Consider the following 27961-nt stretch of genomic DNA (forward strand, 5'->3'; position numbering starts at 1 on the left):
GGGCACCATAATAACTGAGAAGTTATGAAAATCGAGGGAGGTTCATAAATAAAGACATGCTTTTTCTTTTTCTTGACTCAAACACAAAATTCAAATGCCAATTTCAGTATTCATTGAGAAACACCTTTCATGGCAGAACAGGAGTTGCAATTCACTAATTCTAACAAGAACCATAACTATCAGAATTTCCTCAGGCAGCAGACTTCAAAACCTCATTGTTCTTTTCCTGACTTTTATCAAAACTTCAAGATGACCATTTGCAACTGCCCACTAGTTTCAACTGACACACCTGCTCTTAGTGGTAATGCAATGGAAGGAAAGTCTGGTAAAAGAATTGCACCTCATTGTACATCCACTGAGATGATCAACACTTCAAGATGACATCTTTCAGCTGCTCACTGGTTTCACTTTCAACTGAAACCCAACTTTGATCTTATTAGACTTCTGGTTATTTTTCCAGTTGAATCATATATGGCACCCAATGTGTCCTTTGGTCGAGCATGGAGTTGCATAAGCGAAAATAAAGCTGAACTACTTTCTTTCAGGGAGCTTCTCTATTAACTCAGCTATCACCTGAAATAGGTCTGCTGCAAGTCCATAATCAGCGACCTGTGACCAACACAACCAATTGTGATCAAGCAGAATGAATAGATAGATAAAAAAAAATATAATGAAATGCAATCAATTAAAATGCCAACAGATGTAAAAGGGCCATAAACGCACAAATGGGTTTATAAACACCAGATTAGATAAATAGATGATGATGAATAAAACCGGTTCCAGAACAAGAAAGGTGCATAACCATGCTTGCAGGTGCTATAACACCTATATTTCATAACACAACCAAAAAGGAGCAATATCTCTCTAACCTCCCCAATATTAGATGTAGGCATAATCTCAGATATACACAACCCTTATTGCTTTGATGCATCTGTTACCCATCACTGGTGCATGATTCTTCTTACAGCCAGTTGGTGAACATTCTCCAGATTTTTTTTTTTTAACATTTTTCCACAAGGACAATTAAACTTGTTCTCAAATCCTTGGCAGAAATAGCAACTAAAATATCTGAGTTGATAGACACGTCAAACTAAATAAAAAACTCTTTTATCCTTGCATTTAAGAAACCCAGTGATGTTTGCAAATGAAAACAATGCAGTACCTCCCTTTTAGAAATGAAAGGAGTCCCCACAATTTAGCATCCTTACAACCAATTGAGGTATTCAATCAGTTAACACTAAACTACTTCCAAAAGCGGGCATTTATTTCTTAAAATCTTGGCATTTACGTGACATTGGGATGAAAAGGACCATGTCCATCCTAGAAAAAAAAAATTGTTTAAGTGGAATCCAAAGGATATGATCATGATATCACATAACATCGTGATGTCACAGCTAATAACTTTTTTGTTCATACACTTATTTCCATATCTGCCACAAAGTGATAAAAAAGGGTAGAACAAGAAATTTTGGTCACACCTGAAATATAGGTGCATCTGAATCTTTATTTACAGCAACTATAACCTTAGAATCTTTCATTCCTGCCAAATGTTGGATTGCACCTGAAACTCCAAATGCTAAATACAGCTCAGGAGCAACAATTTTTCCAGTTTGGCCAACCTAAGAGTAAGTTAATAGAAAATTGCCATCAAATAAGAATTAGAAAAACTGAAAAAGCAGTTTTTACTTTTTTCAGAAGAGAAAAACACAACAGGATTACCTGTAGCTCATTTGGAACAAATCCAGCATCCACTGCAGCTCTTGTTGCCCCAACTGTGCAAAATCGGAACCTTAAAGTTAAGATAGTTCTTCCAAACAAGCAGAAAACATAATTCAAGTTAGGATGTTTTCACATACTTTAGGAGAAAAATTAATACTGGTCAAGTTGGTACAAAGCATTATAGGGATTTGTCCAAAAGAATATCAATTTGATATCCTTTTTTCCCAGGTGTAATGAGCTCTATTAATTCAGATAGATCCATAACAGAAAGGGCAAAAATCTCTTTATATTTGGGCTGCATGAAGGGAGTCCAGGGTAGAAAGGAAAATGCTTATTAGATAATGGTATCTTGCAGTAGTTTCAGAGATGCTGCAGAGAAGAGGAAGAGGAGAATAGGGCTGGCCAGATTTCTGAATACATGTTTCCCAATGTGAGAACGTGTGGGTCTTCCTTCTAATTTATATGAACTTTCATTTTAGTAATGTTACAACATTACCCCATCAATACCAAAGGAAAAACACAGCTAATAAGGGTAGTAAAGGAAACATAAGGGAATACTAAAAGCACGTGAATATAGATAACAACCCAGGTTGAGTATATTGGATCTGGAATTGATCCAGATCCAGATCCAAACCCAATCACGTCACAATAGTCTCCCTCAAGTTGTACATGGTCAGCACCATGGACAACTTGTTCTTGAGATACCATAATCTATGTAGTAAGGTCTTTCGTGAACAAATCAGCTATTTGATTATCCGTTCCCATAAACTTTGCTTCTAATTCTCCATCTTCAATTTTTTGTCTGATGAAGTGTTGATCAATCTCAATGTGCTTGGTTCTACCATATTGAACTGGATTTAAAGATATTTGTATAGCACTTTGATTGTCACAAAATAATATCGACCTTGGTACTTTCTCCCTTAGTTCAGTTAAAAGATATCTTATCCAACTCAATTCTAATGTAGTTGTTGCCATAGCCCTATATTCTGCTTCAGTACTTGACCTAGCAACAGCTTGTTGTTTCCGACTACTTTCTCTCCTTGTGATCTCCTATATACCAACTTATCTATTGTTGTGCCCTTCAAGTACCTTAATATCCTTTTTGCTGCCACGATATGATTGACCCTTGGTTCATGCATTAATTGAGATACTTGATTTACAATACATACTATATTTGGCCGAGTAAAAGTGAGGTATTGAAGCATACCCACTATACTTCGTATCCAGTTGGATCATAATACAACTCTCCTTTTGTGCAACTTAATCTCTAGTATATTGGACTTGGTGTGAAGACATGCTTACAATCTTTCATACCAGGTTTAGCAAGCAGATACATAGTATATTTGTGTTGTGTCATAGCAAGGTCGCCATTTTGAAACTGATATACTGCCACCCCTAGAAAATACTTAACTTTCAAAGAACCTTTATTTGAAACTTCATAGCAAGTACAATCTCGATCTCTTTAATATGCTCTTTTGAATTCCCTGTCATCAACATAAATAAGCAATATTGTCATATTTTCTTTCTTGTAGATGAAAAGAGAGTGATCAAGAGGAGATCGTTGAAAAACATGATTCTTGATTTTTGAAGAAAAACACTTAAACCAATATCTGGAGGCTTGCTTCAAACCATATATTGCACTCTTCAAACTGCAAACATGTGTCTTCGGTTCTTCAATATGGTACCATGCAGGTTGTTCCATATACACTTCTTTCAGGCTTTCATATAGGAACACATTTTTCACATCCAATTGATTTAAAGACCAACTGCGGTCAATGACATAGGATAGAATCAATCTTCAATATTGTACCTTTCTATTGAGACATCGGGTTTATATTTTATCTTATAGACCCATTTTGAATCGACCACATTTTTCTCATTAGGCCTTGGTATAACTTCCCATGTTTGACACTCATAAAGGGCCTTCATTCATAGCCTCCATCAGTCTTCGATTTTTGGCAGTTTGATTATATGAACTGGGCTCACCCGAGCTAGGCGCAGGGTAATATTAAGTATTCTCTTATTTATTTGTTGTGTATTGTAGTACCGTGATATGTTCTATGCCCCAAGGACATTCTTGTATTTTTTTCATGTAAGAGTATTAGATATATATATTCAAGAGGCACACCCCAGCAGGGTACGACCTCCTCTTTTGTCCGCTATCCTTTCTTTCTTTTGTTTTCTTTGTGCAACAGGTAATGCTGACAAAAGAGTAGCTGCAGCTTCACATGGTATAAGAGCAGGTCGAGGAGAATCATCAGGTCATGTCCTCCATTCATCTTCGCTTCTATTCCAATCTGAATCTGGTAACGTCAAACCAAATTTAATCCTTTCCCATTCTTTTCAAAAATCGTCTTCCCTTCTTTCCAATCTGAATCTGGTAACGTCAAACCAGATTTAATCTTCTCCCTTTAAAATCGTCTCACTTCTTTAAAACCAAAAAACTGATCACGCATGGATCAGGTTTCTTCCTTTTCTTTATCGTTCTTGTTTCTCTTTCACGTTAAATTAGATCTAATCACATGTAATCAGATTTGATCATTTTCCTGCTCAGCTTTCCCTATTTGTTATTTTTCTTTCATCAATCCAAAACCCGGTCACGTCATACCAGATTCATTTCTTGTTTTAAGCCCTAGTCGATACAGATCTGATCACGTCAAATCAAATCTGGATCTTCCCTCTTGTTTCCTTAAAACTTTTTTAGATCTCGTGACCTAGATCTTCCTGATTCTTAAATTCAGATTTCCTTTGGTTTTACCTTCTTTTACTTTGTTTAATCTAAAGTTATTTGATTCAGATCTGATCAAATAAGATTTCTTTTGCTGCATTTCTCAACTTGTCAACAAATCTCGACCCAACAAGGCTGAATTTTTTCTCTGCTTCAAATTCAGATTCTCATTAGGCTGCACGCATATTTCTGAATCCACAGGTCAAAAAAAAAAGACATGTGTGATCGATTTCAATCTTTTGCATATTCTCAATCTGAATATTTTTTCTTCTAGTTTGGGTCGTCATCCTTGTGTATTTCCAATGTCTTCCTCACATTCCCTCACCTCTTCATTCTTAAACCAACTTGTTTCTGAAAAGTTGGATGAATCTAATTTCATAACCTGAAAAAAAGCAAATTATTTCATTCATTTACAGTCATGGAATTTGTACCTATTACCAAAGAAAAATCAAAAGAAAAGGAATAGGAGATAGTCAAAGAATGTGACTCCAAACAGGTTATATACATTAAAAATCCAAATTACATTGCCTGGTTCAAGAATGATCAGATAATTGTGGCTTTCATCACGGCAACTCTTTCCAGACAGGTTCTATTACACACTCCAACAAGAGTAATAGCAAAAGAACTCTGGGAAGTCCTTCAGAGGTGGTATGAGCAGACCTCCACTCCCAAGGTGTATCATCTTAAGTCTGAGTTTGGTTCCATAAAGAAAGGAAATGAAAATGTGGCAGGTTTCCAAGATCGAGTGAAGTATATCACAAACCAATTGGCAGTTATAGGAAGTCCAGTTGACAGATGAGATGTGTGCAGCCAGACCCTTCGTGGTTTGGAAGATGAGTACAATATGTTTAAAGCGGCGTATATGGGTCTCGAGAAAAGAGGTGATTTTGACAAGCTTAGATCTCAGTTACTTGAATTTGAATCAAATTTTGGTATCTCAACGAAGAAGGAGAAAGCTAATCCTAATCATGATGTAATGATTGTTGCCACCTCGAATCGTGGATGAGGAAGAGGCCGGAATCAATATGACAGCCGAAATCAAGGGATTCTCCCTAATCCCCATACTTCCAACACAAATGACAATCGTCAGAATATTATGTCAGATGTGTGGTAAGTGGGGACATTCATGCTTAAACTGCTATTGGAGGTATGTTCTAACGTATCGTCTACCAACAGTTACTTATCCAACACGTGTTCATCAATTTGCACCACAAGGCAGAGGTATGAGAGGGGGGTGAGGCCCACAACCAGCACCTCTTTAATGCTTCGCCAGGGGCTGATCCTTCTTTTCCTTCAGGGCATAATCAGGATATGGACTTCTTGAGCGCCTCTTTTTCTCAACTTGCATGTGTGGCACTAAAAAACCACATGGTTTTACTTGGTCAGTAGGAACATATCAGCAGCCCACATCACCCATTTATCCACCATGGCCATTCCCTTCAGATCAGCCCACTTGGACAGGCACTTCTACTCCTCATACTCCGTTGTCAGGCGCTTGGTTTTTAAATTTAAGTGTTGCCCACCATGTCACAGGTGATGCAGGACACATATTGTTCCCTATCATGGTAATAGAAGAATAGTCACCAGTGATGGAAAGGCACATACCATTACCCACATTGGAACCGCCACCATCAATACTCCTTATGATCCTTTGTATCTTCCAAATACTTTCCTTGTTCTCAATATTAAACGTAATCTTCTTTCTTTTCTCAACTTTCAAATCAATCTAACTCTTTTATTTCTTTCTCTTCTTCTTTCGCCTCTATGGAGGACCTTCACACAAAATGGAACCTCGCTGAAGGTAAGAGATGCGGAGGGTTGTTTGTTCTCAATGAAGCTCCAGTCAGTCATTCTCAAATTCTAGTGTTAGATAAAGTTATAGTCAATAATGATGTCTTACTGTGACACAAGCGATTTGGTCACTGTAACTTGTCATTCCATGAAATTTTATGTAATAAAGGACTTATTCCTTTAAAGAATAAGTCGATGATTTGTTCCTTGTCATGTGTTCAGTGTCAATTTTGTAAGAGCCATGAGCTCCCCTTTGGTATTTCTAATAAAAGAGCTTTATTTCCCCTTGAGTTGATTCATTCTAATGTTTGGGGTCCTGCCCCCCATGGTGTCCTTGTTTAAATCTTGTTTGTATGTTATATTTTTTGATGATTTTTCTCGGTATACTTGGATCTATTTTTTGAAAAAAGACCAAGTACTCTATTTTTCAAAATTCAAATATCTTGTCGAAAATCAACTTTCCCGCAAAATATTGCGTTATCGTAGTGATGGTGGTGGCGAATATGTGTTCGTGGCCTTTTCAAATTACCTAGATGAGCATGGAATTAAACGTAAATTATCTTGCCCACGAACCTCTCAGTAAAATGGGGTGGCTAAGCGAAAACATAGACACATTTCGGAGACAACCCATACTCTTATGGAAGAGTTCAAAATTCATCCAAGCCTATGGACTAAAGCATTTCACACAGCAGCCTTTGTAATTAACAGAATGCCTCTTACTTCACTTGGAGGGTTTTCTCCTTATTTTATGCTTCATGGATAGCAGTCTGATTACTCTCTTTTACGTACTTTTGGGAGTAGATGTTTTGTGCACATGCATAGTTCATTACGTGCTAGGTTTTCACCCAATGCACAGGTATGCAGATTTGTTGGATATGACGATGTATACAAGGGGTATCGTTGTTTTAAATCTGTTACTGGCAAGCTGATTATTTCAAGACATGTTCCCTTTCATGAGTGAGTTTGATGTTATAACAATGTCAGGAACCACCACATGCTTGTCTGGCCATCATGCGTTTCCCAAAATCAAGAGCAATCAACAGTGCATGGACAACAAAGTAATGCTATAAGTGCCTCGTGTGTTGATCATAATGTTGCACCACCTCCTTCTGATGATGCAAATCGGTCTAAATCTCATGTTCCATTCAATTTCTACCCAAAAACATATCACAGACGTAATCATAGTGCTCCAAATGAAAGTGTTGTTCCTTCTTCTTACACTGGACAGATTGTTTCTGTTGCCCCTTTGCTTACCTTGCAAGAATCAGCCTCTTCTCTGCAACTGAACGTGTAGATGCAACTCAATTGAATCAAATTTAGACGATCTACACGGATTAGACATCCACTGCAACGATGGGTGAGTTATAATGCCTTCTCCGTTGAGTTTCAGGTTTTTGCTGCATCCATTGATTATAGTCAAGAGCCTAAAATTTACCATGAAGCTTGTCATAATCCTAAGTGGATTGAGGCCATGAACGAGGAGATGTCAGCGCTACATGAGTGTGATACTTGGGAAGTAATGCCTAGACCCACTGATAAAAATGCCGTTGGGTCTACAAAATTAAATATAGGGTTGATGGCAGCATTGAAATATATAAAGCATGTTTGATGGCAAAAGGGTATACTCAAGAACACATACTTGATTTTGATGAGACATTCAGTCCTGTTGTTCGAATGGGCACTATTCGTGTGGTGTTATCTCTTGCTACTACGTATGGCTGGACTCTTAGTAAGATGGATGTGAAGAATGTTTTTCTTCATGACACATTACATGAAGAAGTGTACATGGAACACCCTCCAGGGTACCCTGAGGCAGATATCGATTCCACAGTACTTCGCTTACGAAAGGCTATATACGATTTGAAGCAAACCTCTCGGGCATGGTTTGAGACTTTTAGTGTTGTTGTCTGGTCTTTAGGATTTGTTCGAAGTCAATATGATTACTCATTGTTTGTCTATTCTGACCAGTTTCATATCGTTATCATTCTTGTCTATGTGGATGATCTTCCAGGCAGAATCTCACAAGAAGTCCATGCTTAGGAAGCAATTTCGTATGAAGGATTTAGGTCCCCTGAGGTACTTTCTTGGTGTAGAGGTTGATCAAACCAACAGCTCTCTCATTTTATCTCAGCGAAAGTATGCTTTGGATATTCTTTCCCTCTTTGGTATGACCAATTGCAAGCCAGTTCTTACTCCCATTGTTGTCAGTGCGAAGTTGGTTGATGATGAACCAAAGGATTCTCAGTTGTCATCTCTCCAGCTTCACACAGGGCCACCACCTAGGCTTATAGGTCTAGGTGGTAGGGCCTTGTTTCTTCACTTAGATTGTCTCCGCCTAGGTCATAGGGATATGGTTGTTATTTTTTTTTGTCTTCTTCATTTCTTTTTTCTTTTTCTTCTTCCTCCTGCCCCCAAAGCTTTTTTTTCTCATTTTCTTCTTCTTCTTCTTTTGCTTTTCTTTTTTACCTTCTTGTTTTTTTCTTTTTCTCTTCTCTTTTTCTTCTTCTTCCTCCTTTCACCCCTTCACCTTCTCTTTTTCTTCCTCTTCTTCTTCCTTTTTCCTCTTTTCTTTCTTTTTCTCTTTTTTTTTATTTTTTTCTTCTTCTTCCTCCTCCCACCCCTCCACTCTCTTCTTCTTTTTTCATCCTTTTCTCCTTTTTTCCTTTTTTTTTTTACTTTTGTTGTTTACATGTATGCATGCATTTTTGACACACATATAAAATCCATTTTTTAGTTAGAGAACATGGTTCATCTTGTCCCCTTTTTCTTTACGTCATCATTAAGACCCTCCAAACATCAAAGTTTTAAGTGTTTAATTTAAAACATTAGATGTGTTTATCAATACTTATTTATTGAGAAACAAACTTTGTTTTAAAATGATTTGATGTAAAAATGTAAACATTTTATTATAAAATTTTAATACGATATCAACCGATGGAATTTTTACCTCTTTAAAAAATGCATCTGAGTATAAAGAATATTCACTTATCTTTCCCTGACTAGACTCGGGAATCAAATGATTAGAAACAAGTTTTTCAACAAAAACCCTACTACAATGAGCTAAACGATTATGCCATATTTCAAGCTTATTTGACTCATGAATACTTGAAACATAAACAAAAGACGACGATGACAATGACAACTCCAACTTTAATGGAACGTTCAATTTTGGCTTGACAGACTTCATACAACTCTCCCTGAGAAGATACATATTTTTGCATCTTTCCCCTTCAACGAACGGCCTCTTCGTGAGAAGATCCTTCACATAAACATAATCAGGGTAAATACGATGCTAGAATTAGTATTGTCTACAAGTTTGGAAACAAAAATTAAATTTTTCTTGATTTGGAAAACATAAAAGGCATTGGACAAGGAAAGAGACTTGGAATTGGACATGGGAATGAAAACTTGACCAATATATGATATGGGATGTCGAGTTCCATCACCAGTTACAACATTATTTTTTTATGATAAGGAATCAATTCAGAAAACTTACCCACATCACCGTTGATATGATTTACTGCACCAAAATCAATAAAACATATTCTTTGTTCGTTCTATTTCAGATTCAACTCGATAAGTGCTACCAATAACACATTCTTGTCCAAGGTAATATTGTTGGAACTACTAGTCCCACTCGATTGGGCTTTTTGTTGTCCTTGATTTTTACTTTCTTGTTTATTCTGAAACATGTTCCCTTTTGAGTTGTACCTGGGTCATCCTTATACCAACAATTTGTCTTTATGTGACCAGGTTTCTAGAACAAAAAAAAAGTAAGAACACCACGTCCCCCTTGATTATTCGTCAAGGAAGGCATATTGGGTTTGGGCAATAAGACACATCCACCTCTATTGTTCCTTTCTCAACCTTTGCCTCCACGAAAAACATGATCTCTCCCATGAGAGGACCCCGTAGAGAGGACATCAAGTGTATCTCCTTGGCTTTTGTTAGCATTATCGAACTGCCCTTAAGAGACATCTCACAGTCAAGCAACTTAGGTATCAGATACTCAAAGGTTGGAAGCTTCTCAAGGCATGACATGGTGGTACTCTGAAACTAGCCCATTGAGGGCTTGCTGCACTTTGTCTTTATCAAAAACTTCACACCCAATAAGAGCAGACTGATTTGTTATGCTTTTAATCTTGTTCAAATAATCCAGAATGCTGTTATTGTTGTCCTTTTTCAAATTCTAGAATTCACACTTCAAATACATGACTTTAGACTCAGATATATGAGAATAAGTCTGAGCCAAGTGTATCCACAATTGCTGTAACGCCCCAAATATTTAACTTGAAAATTTTGGAAAATTTTTTTTTCTAAACAACAGCGGAAAACTTTATTAAATCCTTATTCAAATTATTTGGGCGGGTTACAAGTAATAGCACAGACTCAAGGCATTTAAGTAAAATAAATTCTTGCATTGAAATACTACAAGTTATCATTTACAACTTGATGATTTATTACAAGTCAGAAATCCTCAGGACATCCGAAGAAGATATGGTCACATAGCACTGTCCGCAGCGACGACCACAATTGCTCGTCATACAGTTTCCTAAAAAACATTAATTCAGAAAGAGTCAGACTACCACGTCTGAGTAAGAAGCATAATATCCATATGAATGTGCACAGTATCATGTGTACAAGTATATGTGCAACAAGTTTAGATAGAACTAATAACCATTTAACAATTGATAAATGTACAGGTCAATAAAGTCAAACATTTCATGTAAAGTGTGCATAAAGCACAAATATCACTATTAAACACATTGTTAATAAGTTATCACAGTTTCCATGTAAAGGAAAACCAATTTGAATCATGCTCTACAGGACTTACTCCAACAATTTCAACATCAAGCAGTATGCAACTACTTGAAGATTTTTCTTAATGCACTAACTTTATGTTTCATCTTGTTAATTACCATGTGGGTACGCACAAGCATTCGACATCGTAGCGGACCGAGACCACACGGGGGTCTATTATTTTATAACCCGTATGACTAGCCGTACGGATATCCAAAGGGGACGGTTCACGACCAAGAGAGTACTCCCCAATGGCTAGAACTAGAATTAGGATGCACCTTGTACTTCTGCAGAAGACTTGGATCTACCACCTAGGACAAATTGGTAGTCCTAGCCCCCTAACTCTGAGGACTGGGGACCGGGTGAGACGTCTCGATCTCACCAAAACAAAAATTGTCCCACGGAGCTTGTACCATCTACCCTCTCCAAGGTAGACCATGGGTCCGGTAACATACACCGTCTTTCAGGCGTACCCAGAGCCCTGAGAAACCAGTAACATATACCGTTTTCAGGTATACCCAGTATCACTTTTCATTATTATTTTTATGTGTGTATTTTTCATTCTTGTTTTGTTTGGATCCACTAACATACACCATCTTTCAGGTGTACCAAACACTTTGGGGAAAATCCAGTAACATCTACCCTCTTTCAGGTATACTCAGAATCCCAAATATATAAACTGGTAACATATACCGTCTTTCAGGTATACCCAGAGTCTGAAGTTTTCATTTATGTCACTGTGTATTAGTTTAACTGTGTTTTTGGTGCTAGGGTATACATATCGTACCTCCCTGGTTGTGCCGCAACATGGCATAAACCAATTTTAACAATTCATAAGTGCTCGTATGACACTATCAGCTTGATGCGAAGCTGCAAGCTCGATTTTAAGCTTTCACATGATCATGACGTGAAAATGTCCTCATGTATGCAAACTTTTGCAGAACGCATAGATCTGCTAGCACGTAAACATGTCCTAACATGAAATCATGATTCAATTATATGCAATTCTCATAGCATCATAGGTGCCTAGATGGCATCACAAGGATTTGACATGCTCAGTTTTAATTTGTAACATTGTGCCATTGTAGTTTTTCTTCTATTAGTGCCATTATAATAAAAATGTGTATTTAACCACAAGCCACATACAAAACCACAGGCGATGTGACTACATCATTGTTATCTTGTCAAATCCTCAATACGTACATTCTTAATACGTACAACCATGTCCCAGTGTGTGTGTACACGGTGATAGCAACAACCATTTGAATTCCCATATTAATTTAGGTAGTCGAACACAAATGAGTATGTATATAAGATTGATGGCTTTCGAATTCAAGCCCTTATTATCTAAAGATTGCATAAAAACCCTCATTGCTCAAAGGGATTTATTATATGTATTTTTATACTCTTGAAACCATCATCTGTATGCGACTATTCATCAACATGTAGTAGCCATGTTATATCTAATATTAGATATTGGAAGGTCTCTATAGAAAATCCCTGTATGAATACATATATTTTTTTTTTACCTAACTCGGGTCAGGTTTAGGCATTACCACATCCGACTTAATGTGCAACTAAGTGAACAACCCAAATTTAATTATCAATCGGATATAAAATTCCTACCAAACCAAGGAAATACATATATTTTGTAAGTCAAGCTAATACCGCAACAACCCCCATAGAGATAACACGTAGTGTTGTAACGGTTTGCAGCTCTCAAGCCAACCTAACACTTACTCTGACTGTGAACCAAAAACATGGCAGCACACCACCCGAGTAGGGTCGATAGAGTCCCATGGCATGTTGGTCGAGCTGATTAGCACAATCGCAAAATCCACCAACTAACACATTCTGTAAGCAGGTTATTCACATGCTGAAATTTGTTTTTTTTTTCTTTTTTTCTTTTTTTTTTCTATCCGGTTTGATGATGTGTGTGCAGGTCGTGGGCTTTCCAGCGGTGCCATTGGCATGAGTGGTGCTGACAACACCAGCAGGAGCAGCATGTGCTGCCCTGCGAAGTGGGTCACGACCTGCCCTTACCACTAGGGTCAGACCCAAGATGGCACTTACTCAGACCATGGATTTACCAAACTGACGTTGGCTATTTCATAGCTAATAGGGTCTCACTTCTCTCAAAAATTTCTGTATACATTTAATCGTACTTACCTTGGTCCAAACGATGCACTTACACCCTGTCAATATTTTTACAAGGGGAATTTGCTTATTCCTAACCGAACGCGTACAGGTCGATTTATCCCGACCTGTGGCCTGCTGTAATATGAGAGCAACTCCTACTTCTAAGCATTTGGACCAGACGTTTTTGGTGTTAAACCCCCCCTTAACCTGTGTCGTGGATATGCATGCTGGGGTGTATAACCACGTAGCCCGATAATAAGAGACAGATATATATATTTTTTTCCACTGGTGAACCCAGATAACTACTATCAAAACAAATCTCATTAAGATGAATGTTGCTGAGATACTATTATGCAACTACAAGAACCAAGTCTCAGTGCAACAAATCTATTGAATACTCACCCACGCACACGTATCGAATTAGAGAGGGAAATATTTTTTTTTCATTAGCGTTAAGATACTTTGGGTCTAGACCTAACAGATCTGAATTTCATTTTTGTATATTGCACATACTCTGTTCATTTATACATTGAAACAGATTTCAATGTCTCGTGCCACCCGTATGTACTCAGTTTAATACATCACTGTATTGGCTTGAGCATTATTTTCTAATAATCATGTTATAAGTTTTGTACTCAATATTATTACGTTGGTGGTTGTTGGGAGATGTCACCATTAATAAATTACAATAAAAATCTGATCTTACCTCTTTATTTCTGATTTTCATAGATATATAATTATTCTCACCCTGATAATATGATAATGTACAATTTATCACCCGATGAGATATGGTCATGCATATCTATTTGCTGTTTGCCCAAATCTAAGTAACCTACATACTAGAAACATAATAGTGCACACACTATGACACTATGAGCATCTAATCATGCATTTTTTTCTACTGGAAAATATCTTGTTTTCTAACATGAACAAATCCATAAGCTTGACTAATAATTTCATCACTAATACGTGCTGATCAAAAATGAAACTTTTAGCAACTTACCACATGGGAAAATCGACAACCACTACACGTTTTATGCCAAACAATGACATGGCTGAATAAAAATGAAAATTCCAGAACTTCAAAACCAATAATGGTATAGAACAAGATTAAGCTATCAAAACAAAAAGACTAGATAATAGCTGTTAAATTCCCTGTTATAGATTCTTTAAGTTAATGGCATTAACAGCTTCTCAGTATGATGATTGTAGATGTTTATTCACCTAGACACTTGCATATTTTCTGCATATGTCTAGCCTCATCCAAGGCCAACTTTTTAGATCACCTATCAGTCTGGAACATGACTAAGCTGATTTGCAGCATAGGCCTTTTTGGAGCTTACAAAAGCGATGGCGCACCAGAAAGTTTTTCACCCATTATTCACTCACGCACAGGCTACAAAGGAAAGACAATCTGAATGCAAGGATCAGCGATAAACATGGGATACATGTAATTGACCATGCAGTAGCCAGTACTGTGCGAGCATCAAGTTAGACTAGCTTATCTCATACCAGATTAGGAACAGTTTGTTCTACATTCTTCTCTGTAGAGAAGTCCAAAAACATCTCAAGTTTCCAAAACATGGGTTTTCTTTTTCCTTTAGTCCACGTATTAATCCACACCTGGCTTCTAACATGAATTTATTCTTTTAAGTTGCACCACTCTACAAGAATAACTTCCAGCCTACCTTGTGAACACCTTGAGTGGATCACTTTCAAGGTACTCTACTCCATCACATTCTAAATGAGACATTTTTTTTTTGAGCTCCAATTCATATGAAATACTGCAAAACCTAATTTAGAACATGAAATAGAAATTTTTGACATTACAATACATTTTACATTTTGTTCCTTTTCCATGTTCTCACAACTACTAGGAATCAGAAGGTAAGCCTAAGTAAGGCGATCTACAACATCCAGTACCTATAATCACAAATAAACTTTAGTCACATATATACTATATAGGGGCATGACGTAATAATAACTAAAACAAATTGAAACTAGTATGACTGCGCATCTCAGGCTAGGCTCAGAGAAAGCTTATCATAATATCTTAGATGCAAATTGAGAGTAAGATGCAATCAACATACGTGTCTCACAAGACACCAAACACATGCATAGTGATACAAGGCCCCTTACCTTGTGAAGATAGAAAAACCTGTATTTGAGCTTTGTTCGACCTCACACATTTTTTTTTCTCTCATAGTGACAGAAACAGCATGGTTCTCGTCTCTAATGGTGGAGGAACGACTCGTTGAAGACCATAGTTCGGAGGTTAACTTGCTTCTACTCCTCACGTGCGTCGAATGATCCCTTGCAAGGTTTCCCTCAGAGCTAATGGAGGTGAGGTTAGAACGAAAATGGAAAAACCTCGGTTGATAATGGAAAACGTGAAGGGATAGAAAGATTGATCTCCAGAAGGTCGAATTTTGTAAAGTCTCACCAACTACCGTTTTTTTTTTTCATTACAGCCTGCCCAAAACGGCAGGCCATCTTCCATTCTTGATGCTGCCTCTTCACCTTCCTCATTAAAGGATTTTCCCAAACGTTCTTTCCCCCTCCCAAGTTCATTATTGATTAAAAATCTTATTAAATTTGGTTGGGGCTTTCCCCTTTGGGAAAAACGCCCAGTCCACTTCGTGTGCCACCCCATTCCACATTTAAAACTGTCTTAAATGGGAATGGGTAACGTCCTCTCTAATTTCAATTTCCAAAAATATAAAAATATATTTTATTTTTATAAAAATAACCCTCTTTGTCGGTGCACAGGGGGAATCGAACTCAGGTCTCCACCATAAGGGCAAATGTTTCCCACCAGTGTACCATGATGTTTTTCGTTGCAATAACTTGCAACATTAATGTATTTAATCTCGTTGTGGCTGAATTATATTACCAACCAAAAACGTTTTCTACATAAAAAGCGTTATGTTACCTAGGGGATTTGAACCTGTAACCTCCACTCTGTAAGCCCATTGTCCTGACCAATGCACCAACTCGTCTTTAGATGTTCTTACTTGCAACTTAATTTCTCTTATCCACTTATGACGCTCCGTCTAAATCATAAACGTTTTTCTTACGCTTTTACCGTGGACAGGGGTCTCGAACCTAAGATGTCTTGCCTCTTGACTCATTAACCTTTAAGTATGGTTTTTTTTTCATGGTCCTCTCGTTCAATTACGACATCGTTCTCTTGGGAGTTCCAAATTCGTACTTACTGCATTTTTGGAACTGATTGCGATTTAACTATTTTTGGATCTTGATTGCAATTTGACAAAATTTGGATCCATTAAGATTCAATTGGATTCTAATTGGATTTCGGATCCATCTAGGATCCGAATCCATACGTCGTATCCAAATCCAAATACTGGATCCATTTGATCCAGTTTGGATTTCAAGATCCATTTGGATCGACTCTATATCATTTTATCGTATTTATTTCAAAGGATTTTATCCTTTACTTAGTTTGATAATTATTGAAATTTTGCGGGTTTTACAATTGCATAGCGGTGCAATCATCCGAATCCCATCAAAACTTCTTGAGAAAGAGTCGAAGTGATATCAGCAACAAGTGCTTGATCCTTTTTCATCCAACTGATAAACGCTAAATTTCTAATCTGCATAGATTTAACAATTTGTCCTTTCTCATTTTTATCTTCCAACAAAACAAACTCTGGTGGGACTGAGACAGAGCCATCCAAGTGTCAGATAGATCTTGACTCATTATAAAAGGAGTAATTTGTTTTTTCCAGATCAATAAATTGAAATTATTCACCTTTTCTAAGACTAACTGAGGAAGGAAATTAGACGAAAGATTTGAAGAAGATTGAAGAGAATCCATGGCATGATATGGGTAATAATGACAGAAATAAAGTAATGCATGGATAATTCAAGAATAGAAGAACAAAAGGCTGAGAAAGAATGAGAAAAATAACCTACTCCATGTGATCCATCATTATACAACAACAACAACAACTACGCCTTCATCCCAAAACAATTGGGGTCGGCGATATGAACCAAAAAAGAAAATCATTCTGGGTCTTTCACATGAATCCTTCTCCTCCAATCATTTCTATCCAATGCCATGTCCTCGGTGAGGTTCAAAGCATTCATATCCTTTCCTATCACCAACATCCATGTCTTCCTAAGCCTACCCCGACCTCTTTTAACTAATATATTTTCCCATTTCTCCATCCTTCTAACTGGAGCATCATTAAGCCTTCGCCGAATATGTCCAAACCACCGTAAATGATTCTCTCTCATCTTATTTTCAATGGGTGCAACGCCTACCTTCTTACGTATCTCCTTGTTCCGAATCTTATCTTTTATTGTATTTTCACACATGCATCTCAGCATACGCATCTCAGCTACACTCATTTTTTGAATATGATATCTCTTGGCAGCCCAACATTCCGTACCATATAGTAAAGCGGGCCTAATAGTCGTCTTATAAAACTTTTCCTTCAACCGCAATGGCATTCTATGATCGCACAACACTCCAGTTGCACTTTTCCATTTCATCCACCCAACCTTTATCCTATGATTTACATCTCCATCAATTTTTTCATACTTTTGAATAATAGATCCCAAATATTTGAAACAATCATCCACTGGTATTTCTTGCTCACCAAGCTTCACTACACTCCCATCACTACTTCGTTGCTTACTAAACCGACATTCCATGTATTTTGTCTTACTCTTACTCAACTTAAAACCTCTTGCTTCCAATGTCTGTCTCCATAATTCTAACTTAGCATTAACCCCAACTCTAGACTCATCAATCAAAACAATATCATCAGCAAACAACATACACCACGGCACATTTTCTTGAATTGATCTCGTAAGCTCAACCATCACTATAGCAAATAGGAAAGTGCTTAATGCAGATCCTTGATATAACCCAACCGTTATAGGAAAATTGGTTGTCACCCCTCCACAAGTGCGGACATTGGTTACTACTCCTTCATACATATCTTTAATTATACTAATGTACTTGATAGAAACACCTTTCTTCATCATTGTCCACCAGAGAACGTCCTTAGGTACTCTATCATATGCCTTCTCCAAATCAATAAAAACCATATGCAAATCTTTGTTCCTCTCTCTATTTCTCTCAATAAGTTGTCTAAGAAGATGTATAGCTTCCATAGTTGATCTTCTAGGCATAAAACCAAATTGATTCTCTGATATCATGACAACCTTCCTCAACCTAGACTCAATCACCCTCTCCCAAAGTTTCATAGTATGACTCATGAGTTTTATACCACGATAGTTTGTGCAATCTTGTATATCACCCTTATTCTTATATAAAATGATTTGCCTCTTCCAAGTCAAGAAATTAGAATTGTTTAATTTTTCAAACACGAGTTGACTGAGGAAGCTTGAAGAAAGACCAGACTGAGTAGGAAATGAATCCATGTTTCACAATAATAAGAATGTGTCCAGCACACAGCCCATCTGCAATTCCTGCAACCTTTTTTTTTTTTGCTTGCAGACAAAACAGTCACGCAGATGACTAAAGTAACTGCAATTCCTGCAACCTCCTTTTTTTTTTGCAGAGTGCACTATATCAGGCTATGTGAGGAACACTAGACAATAGATAAAGAAAAGACTGATTCAATATCTAATTTAAACTAAATATTGAATTCCGTTCAGATCCCTGATTTTCAAGATTTGAATAAACAGTTAACCATTAAATACGAAAACCTAAAAGAACATATGAGTAGAAATCATATCCGATATTGATATAAAGCCTTTCAAGAATGAAAAGAATGAAAGGAATCAAGATGTCAAAGGAAAGGAGAATCCAGATCTGAATCTGATCAGATCTGGTCAAGAAGGGATATGCCGAGATTAATGAACAGCCGATTACGTGATCAGATTCAGACTCTGATCGAAACTGATCAACAAAATAGGTTAGAACCAGATTAAAGGTTAAGAAGGCAACGCAGAAGCGTGATCAGATACGAATCTGATCAGATCTTATCAAGATAGTGATAAAAGTTGAGAATAGCAAGATCGACATACCAAGACAGAATCGGCTTTGACAGAAAACTTGATCATATCTGATTTTAATCAGAACTGATCAAGATCGAGATCCGAGAGATATATTGGGGACAAGATGAGAAGGCAGATAGAAAAGATATTGAGAATCAAAATTCCTTTTTTTTTTACTTGGAAGAGTAAAACGATCAGATTCAGATCTTTTTAGACATACCTTTGGAATCAATCCCAGATCCAGCTCTAGCGTGGCTCTGATACCATGTTAGATTTGTGAAACTCGAGTTCTACCATGATTGAAAAGTGAGGAACAGAGAGAGAGAAGGAGCTGCAAATAAATCCCGATTCCACTCACAGGAGTCGGTTGCTATTCTTATTCATTTATATACAATCACTAATACAAAGTTTAGGGTACTAAAATACCCCTATTACAACAAGAATAAATTACATGCATGCCATTAATGAAACAGCATAATTACGGGTCTGGATCCCCTGACCCGTGACCTATTATAAAGAAGCACGCACGTCTTTTCATAGGGAACTTGCTAAGGAGTCTAGTTGGGGAGAATGTCAAAACATGGGACCTAGTCTTGCCACAAGCTGAGTTCGCCTATAACAGTTTCATCAATCGGTCCATGGGCAAGTCTTCTTTTCAAGTGGTTTATGGTCGGTCACCCACCCATGTAGTATATCTAGCACTTGTGTCCAGTCTCCCAGACCCAGCCCCGGACACATTTGATGTTGTTGAGTACATGCGTGATATCCACAGACAGGTCCGAGTCAAACTTGTTGAAAGCTACAAAGCTTTCGTAGACCAAGGTCGTCAAGATGTCCAGTTTCAAGTCGGTCAGTTAGTATGGGTTTACCTGCGTCCTAAGTGTTTCCCAGTGGGTACTTATGGCAAGTTAAGTCCTAAGACATATGGCTCTTTCAAGATTCTTCGGCGATTAGGTCTGAATGCCTACCTCCTTGAACTGCCTGAAGATTGGCACATCTCGCCTATCTTTAATGTGTCTGATATATATGCTTACTGTGGAGACAACAAGTCGTCAAAGCCGACTTCTTCCCAACCAGGGGAGAATCATAAAGAGCAGGACCGGATCGGGTCTGTACCACGTGACCAAGGCATGGCCAGGGAACCTGATCCAAAGGGGATGGACGATAAGACCCAAGAGTTGGATCCGATCGCAGGTAAGGTGCATCGGCGCAGGGACGTGACCCTGCGTACCTACTCCAGACGAGGAACAACCCAGAACGTCACCGATCCAGCTCCAGAATGAAGACATCTCGAGTCCAGGACCGGACCCGAGACCCGGGTCCACTTGCAGCCTTTAAATAGGCCATTCTAGGGTTGCGTGCATCAGAGAACTTTTGAGATTACCGCAGCCTTTTCTTTTTGAGTTTTTTTCTCTTGTTTTTAGCAGTTTTCCCTTTGAATTCTTATTCTTTTACCTTGTTGATTTATTTTCTCCGTTAGTGCTCATTCTATTATTCGATTGAAGCTTTTATTGAAATAAAGAAACCTGCACTGTTATTTTCGGTGATTTCTCTTCTTACTTCTGCACATCGCACGACCGTGGGGGCCGTTCCCTCATCTTCTGTGATCGAGTCTCATGAAGCTGATTCCCTCGCTGCATCACTGAGTATACTGGATCTGGATCCGGATCCAATCAAGATCCAGACCCAATCACATCACAATAATGTTTAACAATAATACAATTATAGAACACAACTTAAAACTAGAAGGCCATATATTCTTGCTTAGTGCATAATGTACGACCACATCTAGATTATATGAACAATGATGTGATTAGATTTGCCTTCAAACGATCAAGCCCAACAGAACATCAAAAATTTGGTGACAATATCCTATGACTGATACGGAGAGGCTTCACTCAAACGTCTGCAGACCGCAAAGAGAGAAAAAACATTAAAAGGGGAGATGGTACCCTCAAGTTTACACAGTGAACATATCTAAAATCTGCATTCACATTTTCAATCCTCACAAAAAAAGTTAGAAACCTAGTCTTTATAATTCCCAACCATTCTACAAGCAACATTTTCATGTTGACAATGTGCTTTAAAATTTTGAAACACTTAAAAATGACCTTAGAAAGTTCATCCAATTCTAATAAGAATAATATAATGAACTCATGGTGGCTGACAATAAATAAATTTCTCAACGCCCAAATGAAAAGACTAGAAAACAAGACTTGCATTATGTGTTTGTGGTAAAGTCCTTGGGTATGAAGAAGTTTGTTGAGAATTGACAGCCATAGGACGTGCGCCAGCAATTTAACCACATGTTTTGTCAAGAACCAGAATGAAAAGGTATTCAACTGGTAGGACCTGCAGTTGGTGACTTACAAAAAATGCTTCTATCAAACATTTTATGCAGCCCATATGACAATAAAATGAGGGCAACATTGTCATGAGCTAACTTTTTTCAATAAGCCAGTGTGGCGCGACGGTCCTTCCTTACCGCCGCAAGTCTTTCTATCACTCTGTCACGGGCATAGAATGTTTCACAAACCCGCGACGCGCCAAGCTGCCCAAGCTGGTCAGCCTAACGGCCAAAGGTCTCGTACCAACACGTTTTCATGTGCTAAATCGTTTTCATTGGCCCTGCGCACCACCCTGTGCGTAACTGCCTAGCGAAGGTTGATCAAGCGCATTTTCAAATGCGCATTCTATGTAGTTCATGTCGCTTAGTGCATAGTCGTCCTATACCAACTATCACTTCCAAAAGAGGCACAAACTTTGCCTTAGCCTTGCGTGTCATAAAGCGTATTCATGGTAAGCCCTGACTTCAGTCGGGTAGTGGTTGTTCATCCGAAAAGCTGGCTCTCACTTAGGTTTCGTTGTTTCCTTCCATTGCACTAGGTATTTCTTCGCTTCGCCCAAGTAGTTGACCTTGTGACTTACATTGTAAAGTTGTATCTAGAGTCTGTTTTGCTTTTGTTGAATCTGATGTAAATTGCCCGGTTCAGGTGAATCAATACCCCGAAGGAGCAGACCGTATACTTGAATTGTAATGCGTCTGCGGGCAAAATTGTGAATGAATCAAATGCGTTGAGATTTTTTTTGTTCACCCTCGTTGTGATTGCTTCTTGTGATTGCAATTCTTCTCCCTTTATTCTCTCTTGCTCTCTTGCACTTTGATTACAAGCTTCCGCGACTAGCAAGCGAGCGACAAGTAGGCTTGCGGCGGTGAGTAAGGATCGTCGCGCCGAGCTGGCCTATTGAAGAAAATAGGCCTGTGACAAACAGTGTACTTTCAAATTATCAAAAATTGGGCTAGACAGCACAATCGGTTAAAGTCTTGTGCTACATATGATATTATCGATTTCAAGAAAGCCTTGTTGTATTGTGTATAATTCTTCACTAGTAGTGACTGTGCAAATTATCTTGTAAGTTGTAAGGGGTTTTCAGAGAAATGCATGCCAAATAGCAACCATGTAACCATATAGATTTCAACGAATGATTTCAGAAGTTGAATTCAGGGTCATCATTACATAAAAGTTGCAGCAAGAATATTGAAGTGTATCCTTTAAACATCAGAACCAGGATGGTGGGCCAAACAATCATTTCAAATGGAACAAAACCATATATAAGCTTGATGTATAACTATTCTACGTTCAAGAAACAACAAAAAAAAAAACCATAAACTTTTCAACTGTATCTTAAATAGATAACATTTTTCATGTGGAACCAATGTGTGAAACCTTGTTTTATAAGTTCAAAATTATGTGACCTCCACATACAGAAACTAGTAGAGTACATACCAGCTGCACCCAGTTTGTCTGCCAACTTTTCAATTAATTTGAAATTCTCTGCATTTTTCAGACCTCTGCCCCCCGTGACTACTATACGTGCATTACCCAAATCTGGACGTTCTGTATCTTGAGACGTGTGCCTCAACCAGCTTGATTTTGAATGATATTCTGTATAAGAAAATGAAACAGATACACTTACTCCAATTTTCCATATCCAACAGGAAAAGGCTTCAGGCATTAAATATCTCAGCCACACATAACACTTGCAACAAAAAAAGTTACATTACGATTTCAACATAAACGTAAACGTCACATAAGAATTCCAACAGAAGCATAGATATGGCACCAGGTTGTATCCTAGGCTATTCTTCAAATACGACTAGTGCAGCTAAATTTGTTTGGCAAAAAAATGTGATGCCGAATGTACACATAATAAGCATCATATCAAGAAACATAGCAGCAAGTTGAGAAACAGCATCTTGCAAAAATCTCTAAGTCCTGAAAAAAAAATACAAGGATCAAGTGGAACCAAAAAGAGGGATCACAAGTGACCGCAAGGACTGAAAGACAATTCAAATGCATATGTTAATTTTCTGAACCATATGATCACTTATGTGCCTCCAGATTAGAAGTGCACATCAAAGGGAAAAGTTATCAAAACACCACAAGTTTCAGAATCAATTTCATAAAACATAGAGTGCTGCTTGCTAGATAAAAAATGAAACAGAAAAGTGATTCTGTAATTCAATGTGTTGTTAATTGTGAAAATTAGAGCATGTTCAGCAAGCCAGGCCAAAAGGAAAAAGGAAAGAAACAATTGGTTGCTCATACTAGTAGGATGCAAAGCAAAGTAAAAAACAACAAGAGCTAGAAAGAAATTATCTGAAACAAAAGATCTTCATATCCATCTCAATGGAAGTGTAGACAGACCATCACCAAAGATTGAAAGATCAAGGTGAGAGATAGGGGCAGCATCCGGTCTCAGGTCACAGCAAGACAATGGGAATGATGTGGGTCTAACGGTCAGCATACATGGATCTGAGCCAGTGTAACAGACAGTACAAAGAGCATTGCCAGCATAAATTGGCCTGCAAAATATGAAGTCATTGAAGTATATAAACTACAGATTCAAAGACAGTGAAACAAACAGTCAAACACTAGGAAGATTATTGCCAGCATAAATGTGACTGAAAATCAGAAAAATTGCAAAGGAAGCACATAAACCACATCATATTGTGTTTACGGAGTCGAGCAAGAAAGAGTAAAACTATAACATAAAACAGAAAAGGAATGGAAATTAATAAAACAACAGAAATCTTGAAAATGACAATCTCTGCTACTATATCATGACAACGAGGAAACATTTAACTTCAATCTAATGATAATTATATTTTTCTGAACCAGAATATAACCTTAAATCACACCAGGAAAACAGGTTTTACTGTTAGAAATAATATGGATCCAGGTTTAGGTGTGGTTTTTGGATCCAAACTTGTGAAGTCCAATTCAGAGACCAACTTTCCAAAGGAAGAGAAGACCAGCTCAGAGGTCAAAGATAATCTTTCTAAAGAGGAGAAACAGGTTACCTTGGTGACTAAGATTTCTAGAGAAGAAAGAAGACCTTTTGCTAAGGAAAGAGGCTCTTATGATATGCATGAAGGAAGGCAAGTTGTATTGGCAGGTTCATTAGAAAGGAAAGAGGATACTGCCTATCCTTATAATTCATGTAAATTAGAAACTCTTAGAGAGAAGGCCAGATGTGTGGATGAGGCCTTCTCTCAACCACCTCTTGTAATACATATATGAGAATGGAAATCTATGAGCTCCTCAAATCGAGTGTTGAGAGAGTCTCATAGTGGATGTAGGTCAATACCAGACAGAACCATGTAAACAACTTGTGACTCTCGTGTGTTTCTCTGTAAGGAGATCAAGAAGTCTTCACACACCTCACTCAAGAGGCACAGATCACACCCACAAATGGTCCAAAGCATAAAAACCACTAAGGGCTTATGAAGAACACAATCACGAAGTGCACCTGCACAAGTCCACTATGGGACAATCCAAAAAGTACTAAGGTTTACACAAGCACAAGAGTGCATACAATATCAAAAGAAATACAATACTTAAAAAAAAATGAATTTATTCATCAAGGAGCTTCAAAGAAGCTTACAAATACAAGGGGCCTTGAGCCCTTATTTATAGACAAGAAGGGGCCAAGAGGGAGCCTCCAAAATAGATGTTGGGAGGCTCCCAACGACTATATGGAGGCATATTACAATAATTCCCTTACACAAAGAGCTAAAATACAAAAATTGAAAAGAAGAATAAAGAAAACATATTTATCTAACTTGTACAAAATGCCCTTGATGGGCAACCTAAATTACATTATCAATTATAGTTATATATACATATATCTTGAATATATATAACTATATATGGAATTATACATATAACTTAACATTCTCTATTGTCTAAGTCTTATTTACATCTCTATGAGAAAGTACAAATCAAGTAACCATCCCCAAACTAATCCTGCCTTAACAAATATAGGAAAAATATAGATGCCACATAAGTGGATCAGTCACAGCAACTTAAGCATGTGTCACATGAGGTAGAAAATACCCAAAAACTAATGCAGCAAAAAATGAAAGATCAGTATGTGCAGAACAAAACCTTACAAACAATCGAGATGCACGTATTTCTATGACATCTGTAACAGGAGATACATCTAAGAGAGCTGCAGCTCGTGGCAGTACATTCTTTCCAAACGAACATGATGCCGTGACTATATGTGAGTAGGCATGCTTTTCCTGAACTGAATGGATCAGTTTTGCCCAAGGTTCAGCAAGAGGAGGCAGTAGGTTTTCCGTTTCAGCAACTAGCACCTGTACGTGAAAGAACACTTAACAAGCAGTAGGTTGGTAAAAGAAATGGGGAAAGAAAAGAAGATTGATAAGACAACCATTGCTTGCCAAACTACATAAAAATGAAAATTTAGCAACCGCATCAAATCAAAAGAAACCTGTTATGAAAGAATAAAGCATGATAAAGCCAAGGCGCTTTAACAAATGATTTCTATGCATAAACAGTGACATTTCAGTCAAGTGGCACTTGCAGAGACAAATGGTTCCAATAGTTCCAGTCTCCAACAACCACGATTGATTGAACATGATATTTTCAATCTAGAGTAAGATGCCGGTCATTTATATGTTTAGCTTGTTTGTGGTTTCTGATAATCATATTAGGTAGAATTCTAGATGAGAAAAACCAACTGATGATCAAGCATTCCTGTTGCCTGTGGAATCATTTCTTTTACTACGTTGATTGTCCAGTTTAATGGCCAATTCGCCATGTGTTCAAATGCAAATTCCAGAACAGAGCTTAGAAAGTGGCATGTACTGTTACAAGCGTATGATAACGCTCTCAACCATGCATCATATATGTGTAGAAATGTACTAAACATGCAGAAAAGTGAATAGCATCTGCAAGTTTGCAAATGCCGACCTTCTGTATAGCCTGTCCATTATTACTTTATATCTCCTCTGCCTGTTGGACATTGGGCACGATACCCTCTCTCCATAGTCTTCTGTTTGTCATATGTTTTTAAAGGGTATTTGGTCTTGTTATTATCAAAATCTCTGTAAGGCACTATTGAGCATAGGATGGATAGTTATATGCTTCCAAAAGCTAAGACTACTGATACTGATGTTTAATAATATAAAGGCATAAAAGGCTGACGGCTGGATCAAAATGAAGAATGCAAAGCAAAGAAAAACTACCTGAGAGATTGAAGGATGACTTGCAGCAGCATGAGAAGCAGCTGCTTGAATGGATGGACCCGAGCCAGCCAATAACAAGGAAATGGAATTTCCCTCGGCAATAGCCTCAGCAGCAGCCACTGCATTCAAGGATGATGACTTCACCATTCCACCCTCATGTTCAGCTATGACTAAAGTGCTTGCCTATATACAAATTGGAAAAATATGTGGAAAAAATTCATCAGAAAACCCTCGTCACATCCTAGTTGACACGAAACGGAAGCATCAAGATGCCGAGGTCTGGTCTATTGTTTGAATAGATACATGAATCAAACATTTACCTTTAGGTGGTGTTTGGATGCACCAGCTTATCCAAATAAATGGGATAAGGTGGAATGTTCTACTATGAAGCACAATGCAAATTCTCAACTTATCCCATTTATCTGGATAAGTAGGTGCAGCCAAAACACCCCTTATGTTGAGCTAGGAGTTCAGGACTTAAGAGTGCACCCACTTATCCAGGAAAAAGGAAATACCGGGACGTTGCATTGTGAGCTACACACAGTAGAATATCCAAGTAAATCCACTTATCTAGATAGACAGGCGCATCCAAACAACCCTTCGCACCCACTTATCGAAAAAACTCGGATAAATTGGGATATCGTACTATGTTCCGTAATGCGACTACCAAAATTAATCCCGCTTATCTGGATAAATGGTTGCATCGAAATGTCCCAAACAAAAATAAAGAACAAGCTCTAGGCAAAACAATCATTAGATACACAAGTAACTTCACGAAACCACGGAAATCTGGATAGAAAACCAAAATTTGGTTTTCAGGACACAAAAAACGTACTGTTTTCCATGCAATCGCCACCGAAAGTTGCACGCCTTCAGTTCAAGGGGGGCGTTTGAATGCACCCACTTATCCAGAAAACAGTACGTTTTTTGTGTCCATAATGAGATATCCCAACTTATCCTAGTTTTCTGGATAAGTTGGTACATGCAAATTAAACGTTCCGGATATCAAATTTGAGACTGAAAAAGCAATCGGATTAAGAAATCAGTTGATGCCCAAACAACTTCTTCTTTATGGCTAGAGTTTGGCAGAAATCTACCATGCATAGAACGGGAAATTCTCAAGAAAAACTTACGCATCGATGGAGAGGACCGAGAGGAGAAGTCGAGATGGAAGACACGAGTCGTCTCCCGAAAATTCTACTCGCCAACGAGATTGTCATCTTCTCTTCTTC

General features: G+C 37.8%; 1 protein-coding gene across 3 annotated transcripts; it reads right to left on the reverse strand.

Moving 5' to 3' along the window:
- Positions 1–94: 94 nt before the first annotated feature.
- On the reverse strand, positions 95–27961 carry LOC149846203 (electron transfer flavoprotein subunit alpha, mitochondrial-like). Of its 3 annotated transcripts, none has more exons than XM_089997877.1 (8): positions 27863–27961; positions 26730–26912; positions 25624–25835; positions 23887–24038; positions 22960–23118; positions 1720–1772; positions 1479–1619; positions 95–609 (listed from the first exon to the last, which is right to left on the reverse strand). In XM_089997877.1, exons 1-8 carry the CDS (start codon positions 27947–27949, stop codon positions 532–534), a joined length of 1065 nt encoding a protein of 354 aa, XP_089854003.1. In that variant the 5' UTR covers positions 27950–27961; the 3' UTR covers positions 95–531. The 3 variants fall into 3 exon arrangements, with proteins under 3 accessions (XP_089854003.1, XP_089854002.1, XP_089854004.1); XM_089997876.1 differs by having other exon boundaries at positions 23881–24038; XM_089997878.1 differs by lacking the exons at positions 95–609; positions 1479–1619; positions 1720–1772 and adding an exon at positions 10636–10790 and having other exon boundaries at positions 23881–24038.

Source organism: Nuphar pumila, chromosome 2, assembly GCF_984573655.1.
Source record: "Nuphar pumila chromosome 2, dmNupPumi1.hap1.1, whole genome shotgun sequence".
NCBI lineage: Eukaryota > Viridiplantae > Streptophyta > Magnoliopsida > Nymphaeales > Nymphaeaceae > Nuphar > Nuphar pumila.

Coding starts and splice junctions, on each gene's coding strand:
- LOC149846203 (XM_089997876.1), bottom strand. CDS start 27,949: ATGACAATCTCGTTGGCGAGTAGAATTTTCGGGAGACGACTCGTGTCT. Junction 26,913..27,862: donor TCGGTCCTCTCCATCGATGC/GTAAGTTTTTCT, acceptor ATTTGTATATAG/GCAAGCACTTTAGTCATAGC. Junction 23,119..23,880: donor TCTTTCAATCTTTGGTGATG/GTCTGTCTACAC, acceptor TTTCTTATACAG/AATATCATTCAAAATCAAGC.